The sequence below is a fragment of the Castanea sativa genome, chromosome 12 (genome assembly GCF_040712315.1).
Source record: "Castanea sativa cultivar Marrone di Chiusa Pesio chromosome 12, ASM4071231v1".
NCBI lineage: Eukaryota > Viridiplantae > Streptophyta > Magnoliopsida > Fagales > Fagaceae > Castanea > Castanea sativa.
Window position 1 is genome coordinate 4,364,832 of NC_134024.1, and position 19,089 is coordinate 4,383,920.

Genomic DNA, 19,089 nt, shown 5'->3' on the forward strand with positions numbered 1-19,089 from the left:
TATTTTTAAAAAAACTAAAAACTATTATTTAAACATACGTATCAAATAAACCCTCAATCTCTCAAATCAATTTTTTTTGCATTTTATAGTTTGTTACTTTGTTTAGTAAGCCGAAAAAATTATTTTTCTTTTTTGGGCTCTCTCTTTTTCCCCTAATAACTTTTAAAAAACGCCACGTAGGCGTAGCCCCCCAAAATTCAAATTGTTAGGTAACAATAAAAAAGCGCCCCAAACAAGAAGGAAAAGAAAATGATTGTTGGGAAACGTTCAAATCTCATTTCCCCCACCAATTCCAATTCCAATTCCGTTGGCCTAATAACCAGAAAAGTCTTTCCCACACACAGAAAACGAAAGAATAGAACAAAGAAAATCTCTTTCACTCAACCAAACATTTTCAAGAAAATATCCCCACACATTCACACTCTCACAGTAAACACACACACAGAGACATTGAAAATCCAAGAGAGTTTATGAATGGAAAGAAATATTAGAAGTAGTCTATGAGCTTCAAATCTGAGCAAACAATGTCGTATGCACCAGAGAAACCTGAAAACCCTAGCCCCAAAAAACGACCACCAAGCTGGTCAGACCTGTGGCTCAAAAACACTAAGCCTCTCAAGCATGTTATCTTCACCATGCAACTCCAATCTCTCTCTTCTCCTATCACTCCCACCACTAAAAACAACAGCAACAACAACAAAAACACCAAATCTCCTAAAATCCCCAAAACCCAAATCCCCATTTCCAATTTCCCCAAATTCCCAAACCCTAATTTCAATTACTCGAAATCCGAATCCGACCCGACCCGGAAACTCTCCGACCAAACCCTGCTCCAAATCCTCTCCAAACTACCAGATTCCAATCACAACTCAATCTCCCTTGTTTGTAAGCGTTGGCTTAACCTTCAAGGCCGTTTAGTTCGGTCTCTAAAGCTCTTGTCTTGGCACTTTCTCGAATCGGGTCGGTTGGTTTTTCGGTTCCCAAATCTGACCCATGTGGATTTGGTATCTGGGTGTTTCTTCTCTCCTCGGAATTCTGGGATTTTGTTGACGAATAGGGTGTTTTCGATGCATTTGGGATCTGGGTTTTCGACGAAATGGAATGAGCTTTGTGAGGATAGTTTGTTTCCTGTGGAGGTTATTGATAGAGGCTTGAAAATGCTTGCTTGTGGTTGTCCTAACTTGCGTAAGGTTTCGGTTATAGGAGCGAGTGAGTTAGGGGTTTTGAGTTTGGCTGAGGAGTGCATGACATTACAAGACTTGGAGTTGCATATGTGTAATGATGATGTTTTGCGTGGCATTGCAGCGTGTACTAATTTGCAAGTGTTGAGGTTGGTTGGGAATGTGGATGGGTTTTATGGGTCTTTGGTTTCGGATATTGGATTGACTATATTGGCACAAGGGTGTAAGAGGTTGGTGAAGCTTGAGCTCTATGGTTGTGAGGGGAGTTTTGATGGGATTAAGGCGATTGGGCAGTGTTGTCAAATGTTGGAGGAGTTGAGTATTTGTGATCATAGGATGGATGATGGGTGGTTGGCGGGGTTGTCGTATTGTGAGAATTTGAAGACTTTGAGGTTTCAGTCATGTAAGAGGATTGATCCGAGTCCTGGGCCGGAAGATTATTTGGGTTGTTGCCCGGCTCTTGAACGGTTGCATTTGCACAAGTGTCACTTGAGGGATAAGAAGAGTGTGGGAGCGATGTTTATGGTGTGTGGGGCTGTGAAGGAGATGGTACTTCAGGATTGTTGGGGATTGGATAATGACATGTTCAGCTTAGCTAGTTGTTGCAGGTAATGGGTTCTTTTACTCTACTTCTAAAAAAAGGGGGTTCTTTTACTCTGTTTACTTTTGTTTCTACATAAAGCTACAAGGCAAATGAATTTATACTAGTGGTTGAAATTTTAGTATTTATAGTGTTTATTCACATTTGTATTGTTGTGTAAAGTTGAATCACTTGTGTACACAAACTTTTTTGAACCATGACATCCATGTGTCTTTTAGCTTCTAATCAATTTTATGCATAACATGCTGAATTACACTAATAATGATGTTAGGTTGTGGATTTTGCTAAGGGCTCGACTGAATATAGGAATAGCTATGTTTAGAGTTTCTTCCACTGACCTATGACTTGCCAATATAACGTGTAATTATCTGGTGAACAGTTATTAAGATTACTTATTAAATATCTACATGAAGTGTTCTTCAATAGTAAGAATAATGGATCTTGTTTTTCTAACAGGAGGGTGGAGTTCTTGTCTTTAGAGGGATGCTCATTGCTAACTACCGAAGGTCTGGAGTCTGTAATTCTTTCCTGGAAGGAGCTTCAAAGTCTTAGAGTTGAATCCTGTAAGAATATAAAGGATAGTGAAATCTCTCCTTCACTCTCAACTTTTTTCTCTGTTTTTAAAGAGTTGCAATGGAGGCCAGATACAAAGTCTCTTCGTCCATCTGGTGTATTGGGGATTGTAATGGGAAAGAAAGGTGGTAAATTTTTCAAGAGGGAGCGTCTCTTCGTCCACTGATTCTTGTGGAGACTGGAATGGGAAAGAAAGGCAGTAAATCTTTCTAGAGAGTGTGAGACATAGAGTTGCACTTGAAAGCCAGAATCTGCAGCTTGAGCTTGCAAAAGAGTTCTTGACTTCTTGTCGTGAAGGCTGTAACAATATTCTGTACTCATTATGGTAATTAGATGGTTAGAATAGATGCAGATGTTGACACAGGAAGATTGTAAACACGGTACATTTTGCCTTACACCCGTCTTATAGCTCATGTTTGGGTGCCCTTTTCAACACAATTTTGATTTGCCACAGTGCAAATCTTCTCGTTCATGTCTATTCTCAAGTCTACAATGCTTTAATTGCTTATTACATTATCAAACTACCTTTTTCTCTAATAAATGCATCCCTTTCAGAAGTCGGTTTGAATTTACTAGATAAAAAGGTAGTATAAGAATTTTTTTTTTAAAAAATGATCAAATATCCTTGTTATATGTCTTGTTGCAGTTTATTATCTATCCAGGAGGCTTTTAAGCATGACAGACATATATACTAATAATAAATTAACCATAGCTGAAGATTGGTTTTTGGAGGTAGGAAATCCAAGGTGCTTTATTGCAAGAAATGCTGCATTAGGTTATTATGGTTTTGATTTATGACATGGTCATGTTTTGTTTTAAGAATCAGCAAATTTGAGGGAGGCGAATTCAAAAAAGTGATGCTTATTTACTTCTCAAAAGAGACAAGAGATAAGAGTCAGGAGTACAGAACACTGGCTTTGCTATAATTCGGGGCGGAGGCACATGTAACGTTGGGGGGGCTTCTCCCAACTTTGAAATCCCTTTATAGTAATATGTTAAAAATAGGCAGGGTTCTTAAAATTGTAATGATTAGCTCTCACACAAATTTCATAAATCGTAGTCTATGTGAGTTTGTCTATTCTTTCCTTTAAAATCAAACGATGACCATTTTAGTTAGTTTGCTCCACTGTCAGTTTATCAAGTAGATCCACCCAATTAAAGCATAAACTTTTACCAAAGCTTAACAAATGCCTACATGCCCTGTGTCCTTTCTATTTATTTATTTAGATATATACAAAAGTGCAGTGCATTGTGTTCCTTGCATCCAAAAATGCACTATATTGTTACCCAAAAAAAAAGTGCACTATGTTCCTGTGTATATTTTATGCATTGGCAACACAAACTTATGAGTTTTTTTCTTCACAAATTTGATCTTTTTGTCATCATCTCATATTTTCCCCAGCTAATATTATTTTTTTAATTTTAGTTTTAGATGCATTGATTTGAGTTTAGAAATGATATTATTATATTTTAAATTTGATCATTTTGTATACCATATATTTATAAATTTAACATAGTAATATATAATTCGGCCCCCTTAAGCAAAATATCCTGGCTACGTCCTGGCTAGAATAGTGTTAAGATTGTAATTAACAATTTGACTAAACTAAGTACTGGAAGTGCAAAACTGCTTTTTATCTCATCCATTTATTATGAATTTATCGGAGAGAACTACCGTAACTAAATGTTTTTTACCCTTTTACAAATCTATACTAATTATTAATAATTAAATTATAGTTGAAATTATATTATTTAAATTAATCACATATATCAATTTTCATTTATGAAATTATAAAAATTAATTTTACGAATCTTGTATTGTTTAAAACTATATATAAGTGATTTCAAATAATAATTTAATTTATCTTATGAACTTATATATTAATTTCACTTTAAAAAAAATACTGATTTCATTAACTTAATCTTAAGTTTATATAAGCATATTTTTTCATATATATACACATATTTTTTTTTTGTTAAACATATATATTCACATAATTAGCTTATTCACATAATTAGCTTATTTACAAACGCGTTATTATATTTGAGTTTAAATTTGTTTTTAAATAAAAAATAGAAGTTTTATAAGAAAAAAAAAAAACTGTTCATTAACAAAATTTTCTGAGTGTAAAACGACGCCGGTTCTAAAGGTCAAAAATAACCGACCGAAACCATTATAAGTCCTCTCTCTTCCCTCATTACTCTCAGATTACACTCGCATCCAAGCAAGGCGCGTCTCTCTCCCATAAAACCACCAAAAAAACGACGTCGTCAAAATCAGAAAAAATTTGTTAGGTCAGAAAAACCGAACCCAATTTGCTCCATCGACAACCCAAGGTGATTCTTTTTAAGCTTTTTAAGGAGATGGTGAAGTTAGCCCATCATATTTGTCTTTGGAATTTAACTTTAATTGCAAATTAGGTTCAATACCCAGTTTTTATTCTTCCAGTTGTAGAGCTAAAAAATTTGGGTGCTTTTGTTATGGTTTAACTGTTAAGCATATATGTTTGGAAAAAATGTTAATTAAAGAGAAGTAATTTAGACCCAACTGAGGCAAATACTAGACATATTGTGAATTGGATTAATTTTTCAACTTTAGAGATGAATCATTGGAAAATTATCGATTTTTTTGATAAATCATGCCAAAAAGGCAAAAACCGGTTGCCGGGTAATCGAAGGGCATTCACCCCTGACGGGCTAAGCAGTTTATGCTTATGCCCATGAGCTAAATTATCGATTTTTTTGATAACTTACGCCAAAAAGGCAGAAATCAGTTGCCGGGTAATTCAAGGGCATTCACCCTGATGGGCTAAGCAATTTATGCTCATGCCCATGAGCTAAATTATTGATTTTTTTGATAACACATGCCAAAAAGGCAAAAATCAGTTGTTGGGTAATCCAAGGGCATTTACCCTTTATCCCATGAGCTAAATTATCGATTTTTTTGATAACGTATGTCAAAAAGGCAAAAACCAATTGCCAGATAATCCAAGTGCATTCACCCCTGACAGGTTAAGTAGTTTATGCTCATGTCCCGTTAGCTAAATTATTGATTTTTCATAATCATTGATAAATGTTGTTTGGTTACTAATAGTTGTGTAATGTGCAAAGAGCCTTGTAGTTCAGTTGGCACCTCTTGGTGCGTATAGTGGAAATGTCCAAGGTTTGCATGGAGGAATTAGTTGGTGAATTTTTCTTCAAATGTTTGGAATATGGTACTGGCTTCTCTTATGTGGCTCATTTGGCAGGAAAGCAATTCTTGTACGTTTGAAGATATTGGGAGACCTGTAGATCTTTTAGAGTCTTTGCTAGCTAGGAATTTGTTTGAGTGGTCTCGTATTTGGGGTTTTACGTATTATATTACCATGCCTTATTTCTTAATTTTTGTTAGCTTTTCTATTTGATTTGTTTGTATTCATCACAAGTGCAGTGGATTTACTATCGTAAACACATTGTACTTTTCTAATCAATAAAACTTTTATTACCTATAAAAAAAAGGTTCGAATTCCCCCTCCTCCAACTATTGAATTATCAAAAAATAGTCGTGTAGTGTGGTTATTGGAAACTCAGTTTCTTAGTTGTGCTCTGTTCTTCATATGCTGCACTTGGTTTTTTGGAATAGGCCATTGGAAGGTTTGAAGTTTAACGTAGGGAGACTATTGAAACTTTGTTGTTCATAGTTAGATTTACAGCAGGGCATGTTGATTTAACTGTGGGTCTGTGATAAGAGGTTTTAAACATTTAGTACGTAAATAGCGTCATCACTTTCACTTCTTTCTGTTTGAAGAAATTGGAATTTGGGAATTGCTTATGTTTCCAGTAGACATATTCTTGCTTATGTGTTGTATGAAGTTTTTTAGTAACTTATAGTCACTTCTTGATTACTAGCTGTTTATTCTTCCTGAATTTTACATGTTATGACTCAAGTATTTAATTTTTGGAGTCATTGAGATGATTTAGTCTTCACTTTAATTTTGACCAAGTTTACAATCTTGCACTTAAAAGCCCTTTATCATATCTTTACTTTTTATTGGTGGGTTTGAACAGCCTAAAAGCAAATATTTTTATTTCTAGATGGCATTACAAGAGAAATTAGATAGATTCAAGAAGCAGCAAGAGAAGTGCCAATCGACCCTCACAAGTATTGCTGCATCTAACAAGGCCACAACACATAAATTCATGCCAGTACCAGCAGCACCTTCAGTCGCAAGAGCCCCTGCTCCTGCTGTCAAATTTTCAAATGATACAGAGAGACTTCAACATATCAACAGTATCCGGAAAGCCCCTGTAGGGGCCCAAATGAAGCGTGTTATAAATCTTCTACTGGAGGTTTGCACCCAACTATCTTATCCTTCATTAATTTGTATATGTTCCTTGGTGCAATTATTTGTGTTTCCGTTTGATTTAAAATGCTGAATGCTCTTAATGGATGGTGTTTATTGCTGACTCGAGTTGGGGAAAATTCAGATCCTAATGTGTCTTATTTTGTGCAGTTGTCAGGTCAATGTTAATTTGGAAAAGAGCGAGATGGTCTAGTGTAGAATTGTGTTATTATCTGTGATTTATATTGATCTTTTTTAAGTAATTATATTATTATGCGCATTCACTTAACTGGCCTACTTTTTCTTCCTCAATTAATTGGGATGGGAAACTTGAAACCTTGTTTGTATGACATTGATTTCATGGGAAAACCAATACTACTTAATTGACTGATGTGCTTCCAATTGAAGGTAATTATAAATTATATAGATGCTTGGTGGCAATTTGTAGTTGTATTTTTAGTTTACTGTAACAATGGGGCATGTCACTCATCCCCCTTCTTCTGACTTTTGTGACGTTGTTAGGAGAAGGCACATGGCGTTTCCGTTACATGTAGCATTATAATCACAGATAGTGGGCCCCACACACTGTGATTGTAATGCTTCATTTAGCGGAAAAATAATCTACTTTTTCCATCTTTAGAGATCAATGTGAGTTACAGTAGGTAGGACCAGGTGAATGCTATTAAGCACTAGTTTAATGCTCCTTGTGTTTGCAGACAAGGCAAGCCTTTACCCCGGAACAAATTAATGAAGTCACTTATGTTGATATCAATGCCAACAAAGCTGTATTTGATAGTTTGAGGAATAACCTGAAAGTCAACTATGATGGGAAGCGTTTCTCTTACAAGGTAACTTTAAAGTTATGTAGCTGCAGATCTTCATGGGCTGATAGCTTTTAAGTTGCACTCAGCCTTTTTCTTTATACCTCTTTCATGGTAGATGACTTTTTGACTTTCCTTTTGTCCGCAGTCCAAGCATGACTTGAGGGACAAGGAACAACTTCTTTACTTAATAAGGAAATTCGTATGGGGCATTGCTGTCATTGATCTTAAGGACGCATACCCTACTGTGATGGAAGACTTGCAGGTAATGTAATATGTGTTGATAATACCAGGAGAAATTTGTTTATATTAATCTCTGAAAAGAACTGCTGGCTCTTCTAGCCTAGCATGTGCTTCCTCCATTCTGTTAAATGAGAGAAAAGAGAAAGGGGGGGGGGGGGGTGTTGTCTCATGGACCAGTGGGAGGTGAAAGGCTATTTGATGCAGCACACAATTTCGAAGGGATTGAGAATCAATAAGAACAGGGGAAAGAAAGTTAAAAAAAAAAAAAAAAAGCTTGGCCTAGGAGATCCAGGCAGAGTTTCCTTGTTTTTGAAAGAAGCCGTTGAAGTATTTGTGTGTTTTCTGACGTTGGATGCTTAGATTAGTTTTCTCAAAAGTTGATTTTCCTTGCAAAAGCAGGAGTGGCAGCTTTTGAGGTGTATTTGAGGAGTGGTGTGATATCTCAATGGTTGTATTTTTTATTTTTGTAATATTGTTTGCCCCTTTATTCTGTGACTTTGTTTTCTTCCTTTTCTTTATCAGCTTTCTCTCTCTCTCTCTCTCTCTCTTGCTCTTTGTTTTAGAATTGAGGAAAGTCTTTTCCTTCTAATGATTATCTTGTATCTTGTAAGTGAAAACTATCAGCATCTTCATTTTTCAATAAAATGTTTAGTGGTGGTCATGTGTCAGTTGTCTGTGTAGTGTAATTATATTTAGACATTGATACTAATAGTGAGAATACAGTCACTTACCTGTTCCCTCTTGCCATAAAAGTTTGTGAATTCATTCTTCTTTAGGCTTTGAAAGCTGCGGGTCAGATATGGCTGCTATCAAACTTTGATTCACAGGAAGACATTGCTTACCCAAATGACCCCAGGGTGCCCATCAAAGTGGATGATGACCTTAAGCAGCTATTTCTGGGGATTGAATTGCCTCGTGATATGATTGACATCGAGAGGGATCTTCAGAAAAATGGGATGAAGCCTGCCACCAACACTGCTCAGAGGAGGGCCACTTCAGAGGTTCAAGGCATGTCCTCCAAGCCCAAGCCAAAGAAGAAGCACGAGATCACCAAGAGGACAAAGCTGACTAATGCCCATCTTCCAGAGCTCTTCCGACACCTAGATAAAAAATCTTGATGTATTGAACAACGGATTGAAGCTCAATTGTAGGATGGATACAACATGCTCTTATGCTAGTTGCATGGGTTATGTAGAAGGGAAGTGTTCCTAGCAGCTTAACTCCAAATTGATGGCTCTTGCTAGAGTTGTACACAACAGTTCATTGCTGTTTTATTCGTCTGTTCTTGTAGTAGTAGTAGTATTATTCAAGCCCAATAACAAATGAATTTATCGCCTGGATCTGAAGTTAAATTTGGAAAAACAAAAATACGAGTACATATATGCATGGCAAGGAAATGGAAAAATTGAAAGCAGTATAGCAACTAACAAGACCTGTAATAGAAAGAAAGACGATGCCTTACCAGTCGAAGACCACCTTCATTAGAATCATTGCAATTAGTGTTACTGTGAGCCATACATGCTTTATCTTTGAATCCGCTTGGAGTGTGGTACATCATTATAGCAACCTTCATCACTAGGTCTAGCCTCATCATATTCATCACGGCTTCGCTTAAGTATGCTATCTTCTCTTACCACTGTTGAATTGTCAAGATCATATTCACGAGTAAAACCAACACCCTCATAACGAGAGATGCAGCTACTGTTGCAGCTTTGACCCATCATTTCACTGATATCTTCAATGTCTTGCTTGTATACCATACGAAACCCACATTTCTTAACCTCAAAGCAAGGGTTGTGAGGCTTTGGAATTCTAACCCCCATTTGAATCAATTCATTCTCATCAGTTTGACTCAATGCTGCTCTCGCATTCTCATAAAAACAATGTGAGGGAAAATAGAGCATCCAAAGGTGGAGTGAGTCAATATGACCAAAAGTATTTACAAAATAAGCCGACTCTCTTGCACCTTCATGTTTATTGACTTCAATATAACAATCAAAACAACAAAGACTGTTTGGATGAAGATCTCGGAATGACAAAACAAAGCACACAGCCATTCCCATCCACTCTTTTGAATGAGTAACCTGTGCATTCACTATATTCCCCACACTTTGATGGCTAAACCATTTTAAAATTTCACTTCCAGGAATAAGAAGTCTACAGGCAGCCCGAGGTCTTTTATTTTTAGGTGCACCGTAAAGTCCCTGAAACATATAGGCTTTTGATATTAAAAATTTAGCAAGTTACACCTAACTTAACTTAAGGCCTAAATTTTATACATGTTTCTGATTAAATACAAGATTTTTAATATGGGTAAATTACACCACCTTCTCTTGAAGTTTTACCAAATCACACTTCACCTTTTGAAGTTTGAAACTTTGTATAAATATTTAAATATAACTTTTTTAGGTTTTTACAAATGTAATTGAGAGGACTTGGATTTAATTGTTGCATTTATGCAATCAAATGGGAGAATGTCATTTTAATAACCTCAAAGAAGAATGATATAATTTACCCTTTTAGTTTTGTCAATTAAAGTCGAAATGTATGAACTCATTTCAATATAAGTCATGTCCATATCTCATTATTAATTTTTGTTATTTTGGACAACAACAAAGTAGATAAAAGTAGGAAATCATTTTTTAAACTTTGTATTTCACCCATGGTTTGTTGATAAATCAATTTGGCATTCATTGAATTGAGAAAATAGAGAACGAAAGGTTTGCTTGTAGTAAGAAAGTGATTCCCTCAAAATCAAAATTGATTACCTAGATAGAATAAATAAATAAATAAATTTCAACAATTTCCCCTTTTTCCTCTTCTGCATTATTGCCTAGATTAAGGTATATGAATAACAGAAATGGAAATATGCATCAAATTGAATCAGTTTCATATATTTAGGACTTTATTTGATAAAATTAAAACCTAGAAGGTAATATGAAACAAACAATGTATACTCTCTTAGCCTTTTATATAATTTCCCCTTTATAATATATATATATATATAGAGAGAGAGAGAGAGAGAGAGAGAGAGAGAGAGAGAGAGAGAGACCTGAGCATTTGCTGATAGCATTCTAAAGAACACGTTGCTTCGGTGTTGAATGTCAGCCAATTTGAAGCAATTGGAGAGAATTAGAGATGGCGGGTATAGTTTGTCTTGTGTTGATCTATTTGGAAATGTTTCCAATGAGGTACAATTTTCTGCAACAACAACTGAAGTGCTTGATGGAAGTTGTGGCAATGAACGAAGCCTCGTGCAATGAGTCAAATAAATATTCTTCAACTTAGATAGTTGAATGATGCTTTCAGGAAGACAATCAAAATTATTTCCACTTAGATTTAAAACTTCTAAAGAGTATAAACAGCCACAATCATTAGGGATTGTCTGTAGATTGCAGTCACTTATATCCAATCTTGTTAAAAAGCACAAACATGACAGGGAAGGCAATAACATGCTCACAGGATGTGGGATTCTTCTTGGCATTAAATTAAAAGAGAAAAGCTTATTCCAGAGTTTAGGTGATGACGCTCTGCACCCTTGAAGAGATAGTACCTTAAGATTTTTCAAAAGAATGATAGAGAAAGGCGGCTCTCTAAAAGTAATCCCACTCACATTAAGCTCTTCTAGACTTTCAACATTCAATAGGCTCTGTGGCAAATTGTCAAGTTTCAAGCATCCAGCCACATTGATATCTTTAAGCGACTTGAAGCAACAAATTATGGTAGGAAGACATACAAGATTTTTACAATCTCTTAAATGCAACGAAGCAAGGTTAGTCAAATGTTCAATTGAACAGGGAAGTTTCGTAATGGCAGTGCCATCTAAGTGAAGCTTTGTTAAGCATTCCATATTTCTAGCAAATTCTGGAATTCTCTTGATTTTTGAACAATCAGAAAGAATAAGATTTTCAAGACACTCCATTTCAAACTTGCTTGGAAGACTGTTAAGGTTTTTGCAGCCTTCAAGATTAAGAAGAGTAAGCTTTTTATGAGCCATAATAGATGGGTGAACCTCTCGTAAATTTATACAACCTTTAGCAACCAATTTCTCTAGACTGGAGACTCCAGTGAAGTTAGGGGTTGCAATAAGGTTTAAAGAATCATTCAATTCGATGGACTTCAACTTGTCAAAATGCTGTTAAAATCCAAATACAATAAATTAGAAATAGTATATTAAGTTTTACAAAAATGAGAATTTATTGATTACACACACATATAAAGAGTATCTAAATAACAATTGTACCTTTATTCCTTTCCAAAGTCTTTCAATTTTGCTATGGCACATGTGAAGTTCAACAAGTTCATTTGGCTGAAAACTTGAAGGCAAAGATTTTGAAGGAAAAAAACTCCAATCAAGAAATCTTAAGCCATTAGAAAGATGTTTGGGGCCATGTAGTAGGTGAACACCATGAATTATAAGCAATTTGAGATTAGACATCTTTGAAAAGACTTCAAGGTTCCAATGTGCCTTTTTGAATTCACCAAATTTAGGCAACCAAGGAAGCTCTAGGACTAGGCCTTGAATTGCTTCTGTTCCCTGATAATCAAGAAAAGGGGATGGGTGAGTTGCAAGATATATGAAAACAAAGTTGTTCAAGCTCTAACTTTGTTAAATAATATGATAAGATATATGCTCAAATTCAATAAATGATCTTTTACCGTATTTGTCGTCAACACATGATGAATGTCCTTGTATAGCCACAATTTGCTATGCTTTCCAAGTTCTAGAGGACAATCTTGACGAACCATATCTTGACCCATTTTTTGTAGTAGTTCATGCATCCAAAATTTATTTTCATATTCTTTTAACAGAGACTTTTCAATGAGAACCCTTAATCCAATGCAAGGATATAGGCCAAGACAATCTAGTATTTTTACCACATAGTCTTTATCCTTCATATTAAAGAAACATGCAATATGTAGAAATATTTCCTTCTCTGTTTCTTGAAGTCCATCAAAACTTGTTTGAAGTACTTTGATAATTTTTCTTTCAGGAAATTCTTTGAGTCTATCTAATGCACTATTCCATTCCTCCTTACTTCTATTGAACAAAAAAGAGCCCAAAACTCCAATTGCTAGAGGAAGACCGTTAGCATAATTTACAAATTGTTTAGACAACTTTAGATAATCTTCAGCAGGATGACTATTGTTAAAAGCTTTCAAACTAAAAAGATAAAGAGCATCATCATCATTCAATCCCTTAACCTCATATATTCCATTTACATTATGTCTTATCAACAAATGCTTATCTCGTGTTGTGATGATAACTCTACTACCTGAACCAAACCAATTATGCTCTCTAGCTAACTTTTCTAATTGGTCAAATTGATTTACATCATCAAGAACAAGAAGAATCCTTTTATGATACAACCTATTCTTGATCATAAGAACTCCATCATCAACATCCCGTAGATTGATACTTCTTTCCATCAAAATTTCACTAATGAGTTTTTGTTGTGAACGAAGTAAACCATATTTTTCGGATACTTCCCTAATATTAGTGATAAAACTACCACCTTCAAATTCATTAAAAATCATTTGATAAACAACTCTGGCAAGAGTTGTCTTACCAATCCCCCCCATCCCCCAAACACCTATAATGCGAACATCGTTTGATCCAATAGCTAAAAGTGACATCAATTCCTTCACTCTAGAATCTATTCCTACTAAATCTTTGGTATCTCTTGGGAATGCATAACTTAATTTTTGCAATATCACTTCCACAATATCCTGGATAAATTCTGACTCAAGCCTGCAAAAAAGAGAGACAATCAACAAATGTGAATGCACCATCCCTAACACCCCCTACCTTGTGTGTGTATATATATATGGTGTTAAGGTTTGCTATGAATTTCCCTCAAATTCTAGCAAATCCCGCACAGAGAAGTGGAGAACTAAATAAATGCAAAAATTCCTATACGAGTGTAGTAACTAGTACTTCCATATCACTCAAAACTGAGTAATGATTTACTATTGTAGCCATACATTCAATTCTACAAGGGTTTGAGGCTAATAGCTTTGGTTCAAATACGGACTTAAGCTTGCAGTGGCCTTCCCATATGGGGAATAATAAGGTTGAAAGACGTTGACGTTCAAATATACATGTAGTACATATAGTATGATTGTGTTTAGACTTTGGAAACTGAAAGACACATGGCAATTTTTGGGAAAAATAATTAAAAAGCACAGTGTGTGATTTTTTTTTTTTTGAGATAATATAAACAGAAGACACAGAGGATGAGGAAAATTATACTCTAAGTACAATACTTAAGAGTTTGCGAATGTCATTTGTAAGAGTAAATGATGTGATTGTAATTTTGTATTGTTGATAATTGATTTTAGATAATGTTATTTAAAGATGTTGACTTGGAGCTTTCCGAGTTACACTATATGTATCATTGCATTGAGTAGATAATTGATTTTAATATTGGGTTAAAATCAAACTGATCACTTGTTCTTTTAATTTGAAATGATAAGTCCCTGAATTTTGAGAAATGTTTAAATTGATCAATTTGTTATTATTCTGTCAACGGGAATGAATGGAAAACACATCATGTGAGGAGAAAGAGTTTCCTTTAACGCTCTGTTTGTTTCAATGGAAAACATTGTGTAAAGATAGTTTTCCTTATTTTCTAGTGTTTGGTAGCATAAAAAAAGATGAGTAAAAGGAAAACTATCTTTGGTCAACATAAAAAGTATGGCTTATTTTTAGAGATTGTTTTCCATTAAATTTTTTTGGAAAACAACTTTATCTCACAACTAGCTAAATAAGGAAAGTTAAGAGGTTGTTTTTCAACTCATTTAAAGTTGCTACCAAACATTGGAAAATGAGATAGTTTTCTAGAAAATACTTTATAGAAAATAACTCATTTTCTAGAAAATATCATTGTTGAAACAAACAGAGCGTAAATATAATATTCGCTTCAAAGTAAAATTTATTTGAATTTGTTAACTATATTATGACAGAATGATCAATTTAGACATTTTTCAAAGTCGAAGAACTTATTCAATAAATTAAAAGAACAAGGGGCCAGTTTAATTTTGACTCCAAGTTCAAGAGGATCTTAATGTATTTTTCTTTTCAATATATTCAGTGAAATAATGTTACTCATTGAAATTACCTGTCTTGTAAAGACCATCCAGAAAGATTGGCCACTTCTCTCAAAGTAGCTCTCCACTTGTGAACCTTCTTCATGTTCTCTTGGAAATGTTTTTCGTGTTCAACAAATGCTTGTGCATAAATTTTTGTCTGTTTGCGAACTTCAGATGGATCCACATCATAAAAAATGGGTAGAATTACAAGCCCCATCTTTTCTTTGCATTCCACAATCTTTACAAGTTCATCCAAACACCATGACGATGATGCATAGTTTTTTGAGAGAATGACAATAGCAAACATTGATTCTTCTATTGCTTTTAAAAGCTCAAGTGAAATGAGTTTTCCTCTCTCAAGTTTTTCATCGTCCTTGAATGTGAAAATGCCCTTTTGCTTCAAAGCAGCGTATAAATGGTCTGTAAAACTCTTACGAGTATCTTCACCTCTAAAACTTAGAAAGACATGGTATTTCCACCGACGGCTAGAAGAGAACAATGGGCTTTTTGTATCCATGACAGCCAATCTAAGTTAACAAGTAAATCTGGAATCACAATATAGAATTATAGATAAGAAATGGTGTGTACGCATGAAAAAAAAAATCATTCAATTTGATTTTGAGGAAAAAAACAAAACAATTTAGTAATAAAAGTGAAACTACGGGCCTGTTTGGATGGAAGGGAGAAGGAGGGGGAATGGAAGGGAGTAGAGTAAAATTAGCTGAAAATAGACTAATTTTAGACCAAATCTACTCTATTCTACTCTACTTCCCCTCCCTCCTCTCAATTCAAACCGACTATAAGGGGGAGAGAGATAAAATAAAAGGATGTGCATGACAAATCAAAACTTACAAATTTTGAAGAAGGATGCTTGTGACAAGTCAGAGCTTATACAGATTTTGGAGAATTGTAGTGTTAGTAAAGAACCGTGCAATTGATGGTTAAATAGGAAGAATAAGGTTTGGGTCTAGTACTATTGTGCATTGGATTTCACAAGATGCGAGATCATGTCATTTTTTAGACACGTGTACAGGTCTAATATATTGGAGTAATACACCCAAACCGTATTCAATTAGGAATGTGTGAAGCAAATGCAGTTATATTGACACCTCCTTTTCTTGTCAGTGTTAGGTGAAACTAAAAATATAAATCCTACCATCTGGCCCAATCCTTTGCCCGTGAATGTCATCCTCCAAAGTCCAAATATTAACAAAATTCCAGATCTCCTCTAACAAATCCCAAATCACCATTATATTTATAAGATAAAATAAGAAACATATCTGTCTATACCATTGCGGAGCTGCCTTGCCATGCCGTTCGCCAATCTTCCTCTCAGCTCCGCTTCTAAACCAGTCCAACCGGTGGTGCATCTCTCTCAAGCTATCTTTGTTTTCACTCTCACTATATTTCTGTGTCTGCTAATAACACTGCTGTAAAGCAGTTCACAAAACAAATGATACTGGCTTATTTGGCCGAGTAAAAGTAAAAGTTGGCTGCAACATGTGTCAGTTTGAAAACAACTTATTTAGTTAAAATTAAAATTTTTTAACTGAAAGTATTGTAAATAAAGCTTAAAAGTAGCTGTAGTTTTCAGTTAAGTCAATTGGTAAGGTCTCTGATGGTTGTATAAGAGATCTGGGGTTCAATCCCTTACATCAAAAACTGATTAGTGTCTTGGTCTGGTAATAAAGAACTATTATCAGGAGCGAATGTCACAGGTTGAAACTCTCTAAAAAAAAGCACATATTATAATTATAGTAAAAACTGATTGATATCTTGGTCTAATAATAAAGAACTATTATCATGAGCGAATGTCATAGGTTGAAATTCTCTTTAAAAAAACACATTGTAAAAAAAAAAACACTAAATAAACTTTAAAAAAAAACATATATTATAATTACACCAAAAATTGATTGATGTCTTAGTCTGATACTAAAGAACTATTATCAAGAGCGAATGTCGTAGGTTGAAACTCTCTAAAAAAATTGATTAGTGTCTTGATCTGATATTAAAGAATCATTATCAAGAGCGAATGTTATAGGTTGAAATTCTAAAAAAAAAACATATATTATAAAAAAAAAACACTAAATAAACTTTAAAATAAAACACATATTATAATTATATAAAAAATTGATTGGTGTCTTAGTCTGATAATAAAAAAATATTATCAGGAGTGAATGTTATAAGTTAAAAAACAAACACTAAATAAAATTTCAGCAAAATAAGCAAATAAACGAATCTTTGAAAATCTCTTAAAAAAAGCACATATTATAAAAAAAAAAATAGCAAATAAACTGTCAGCAAAATAAGCAAATCTCATACAAACACGTAAAAAAAAAAAACTGATGTTTCATGTCTGCCAAAGTCAACCGAATTGTAAATTGTGATTGTGAACTGCTGTGCAGCTGTACAGCATCTCACATATTGTATTTATATAAAAGCATAAAATAGTTTTGTTTTTGTTTTATACAATAGTAATAATTTTATATACTATCAAATAATATAATTCGACTCCCAAAAAAAACAGTATAACGTTATCTATTTTTGTTTGGTAGGAAAGATTATATAGTAGAAGTTAAGTTTAAGATTATTAAATAATTTTTTAAGTGATTGTTTAAAAAATTATTATAAAACTTAGTTCAGAATCAAACATAAATAGTTTTAATACAATGAAATAAATTAAGATATATTTCTATTGAGTTAAAGTTCGTTTATGAAATAAAGTATTTGGCTTGTGTCATGGATTTTTTTTTCTTCTACTTAAGAATTTTGGTTCCTCCACTGATTTTAGTATTTCTACTTTCCTAATAATTATTTAAATTTTTAGTAAATATTATTTGTTATAAACTAATAATGAATTTTATTTATTTAATTATAATTATGAATTAAATTCTCCAAGAAATTAGTGGTTCGGCCATTAATCCAACCCTAATTGAAATAGGAAAATTGGGTATTTTCCAATTCCTTCTCAGACCTGATTTTTAAAGACAGGGATGAAACCACAAAAATCCTTTTCTTTTTTTTTTTGGTTTCCCACAGTATAGCCTCAAAGTTGTCAACAGAAACTAATCACTGTTTGCACCGGGTGGGCCCACGAAGGGGTAAAGTGCTGGCCCAAGAAATTCTTTTCAAAGTGAAAAAAATCTTATAATGTGCTAGGGTAGCAATTAATGTGAGCCTAATTATTAAAATACTTGTCAAAAGTCCAAAAACTTTGAACATGAAAATTTTGTCCATTCTTAAAATAACTTATCCAAACTTTTTTTTTTTTTTTTCAGAGAGTTTCAACCTATGACATCCGCTCCTGATGATCGCTCGTTATCATTAGACCAAGACACCAATCAGTTTTTGGTGTAGGCGGGGATTGAACTCCAGATCTCTTATACAACCATCAGAGATTTTACCAGTTAAACTAACTGGAACCCACCAACTTATCCAGACTTAATGGAGCCTTTTTTTCTAGAGTCAATATGCCTTGTTGAAAGCCCAAAAACTTCGAACATAACCTCCAAAATGGTGTTAGAACTCATTTCTCTCTCCCTTGTTTGTGTGCGCTTTTTTCTATAAAAATTTTTTTAAAAAATTTATAAAAAAAACCTCCAAAATGACCCAGGGGTTGGAAGCTATCGCTTTTCAAGATTTGTTAGAGTAGCAATTTCCAACTAATATAGTCTTAAAGTCGATTAGGGATTATGTTGGAAACCAAAATAATTTGGTGACTGAATGTTTTTAAACATTAGCAATATGGCATTTAATCTCGAATAGACTTTGATTTTTCTTTAGTTGTGATCAAGCATATACATACATACTCAGTTGATGGACTAAACAAATGCACACACTCAAAAATTATCATAACTTTTGATAGAGTTTAGAGCGTGTTTTTGTGCTAAAATCTCATTTCTCTCTCCTATGTGTGTTTGTTTCTCGAAAAAAGGGAATAAAAGTTAGTAGACAAAAGATCAAGAGCCTTGTAATTAACTCAATGACATACCTAAATATTTTCAATAAAGATGTCCATAATTTGAATTTGCCCTCCCTCACTTAAAAAAGTGTATTTAAAAAACAAAAAACAAAATAAAATAAACTGGACCAAGAATTTATCTTTAGTGGACCAAGTCAAAACTATTATTATTATTATTATTATTATAATACATGTACACTATATATATATATATATATATATATATATATATATATATATGCATGGCAATACATGTCAGAATTTTCTGACCCGACCCGTTAAAAAAATATTTAAA

The 19,089-nt window shown here is 33.9% G+C and overlaps 3 protein-coding genes across 4 annotated transcripts; 2 read left to right on the plus strand and 1 right to left on the minus strand.

Moving 5' to 3' along the window:
* Positions 1-349: 349 nt before the first annotated feature.
* LOC142618767 (F-box protein At5g51370) lies at positions 350-2,827 on the plus strand. The gene is made up of 2 exons (XM_075791782.1): positions 350-1,789; positions 2,239-2,827. Exons 1-2 carry the CDS (start codon positions 501-503, stop codon positions 2,519-2,521), a joined length of 1,572 nt encoding a protein of 523 aa, XP_075647897.1. The 5' UTR covers positions 350-500; the 3' UTR covers positions 2,522-2,827.
* Positions 2,828-4,558: 1,731 nt separating this feature from the next.
* On the plus strand, positions 4,559-9,109 carry LOC142618489 (uncharacterized). 2 transcript variants are annotated; one of them, XM_075791430.1, is made up of 5 exons: positions 4,559-4,692; positions 6,430-6,684; positions 7,394-7,525; positions 7,647-7,763; positions 8,518-9,109. In XM_075791430.1, exons 2-5 carry the CDS (start codon positions 6,430-6,432, stop codon positions 8,857-8,859), a joined length of 846 nt encoding a protein of 281 aa, XP_075647545.1. In that variant the 5' UTR covers positions 4,559-4,692; the 3' UTR covers positions 8,860-9,109. The 2 variants fall into 2 exon arrangements, with proteins under 2 accessions (XP_075647545.1, XP_075647546.1); XM_075791431.1 differs by having other exon boundaries at positions 4,573-4,692; positions 6,403-6,684.
* A 155-nt stretch (positions 9,110-9,264) lies between these two features.
* On the minus strand, positions 9,265-15,350 carry LOC142620048 (TMV resistance protein N-like). The gene is made up of 5 exons (XM_075793486.1): positions 14,863-15,350; positions 12,401-13,493; positions 11,985-12,278; positions 10,794-11,876; positions 9,265-9,945 (listed from the first exon to the last, which is right to left on the minus strand). The coding sequence occupies exons 1-5, from the start codon at positions 15,348-15,350 to the stop codon at positions 9,265-9,267; spliced, it is 3,639 nt and encodes a 1,212-aa protein (XP_075649601.1).
* Positions 15,351-19,089: the final 3,739 nt, after the last annotated feature.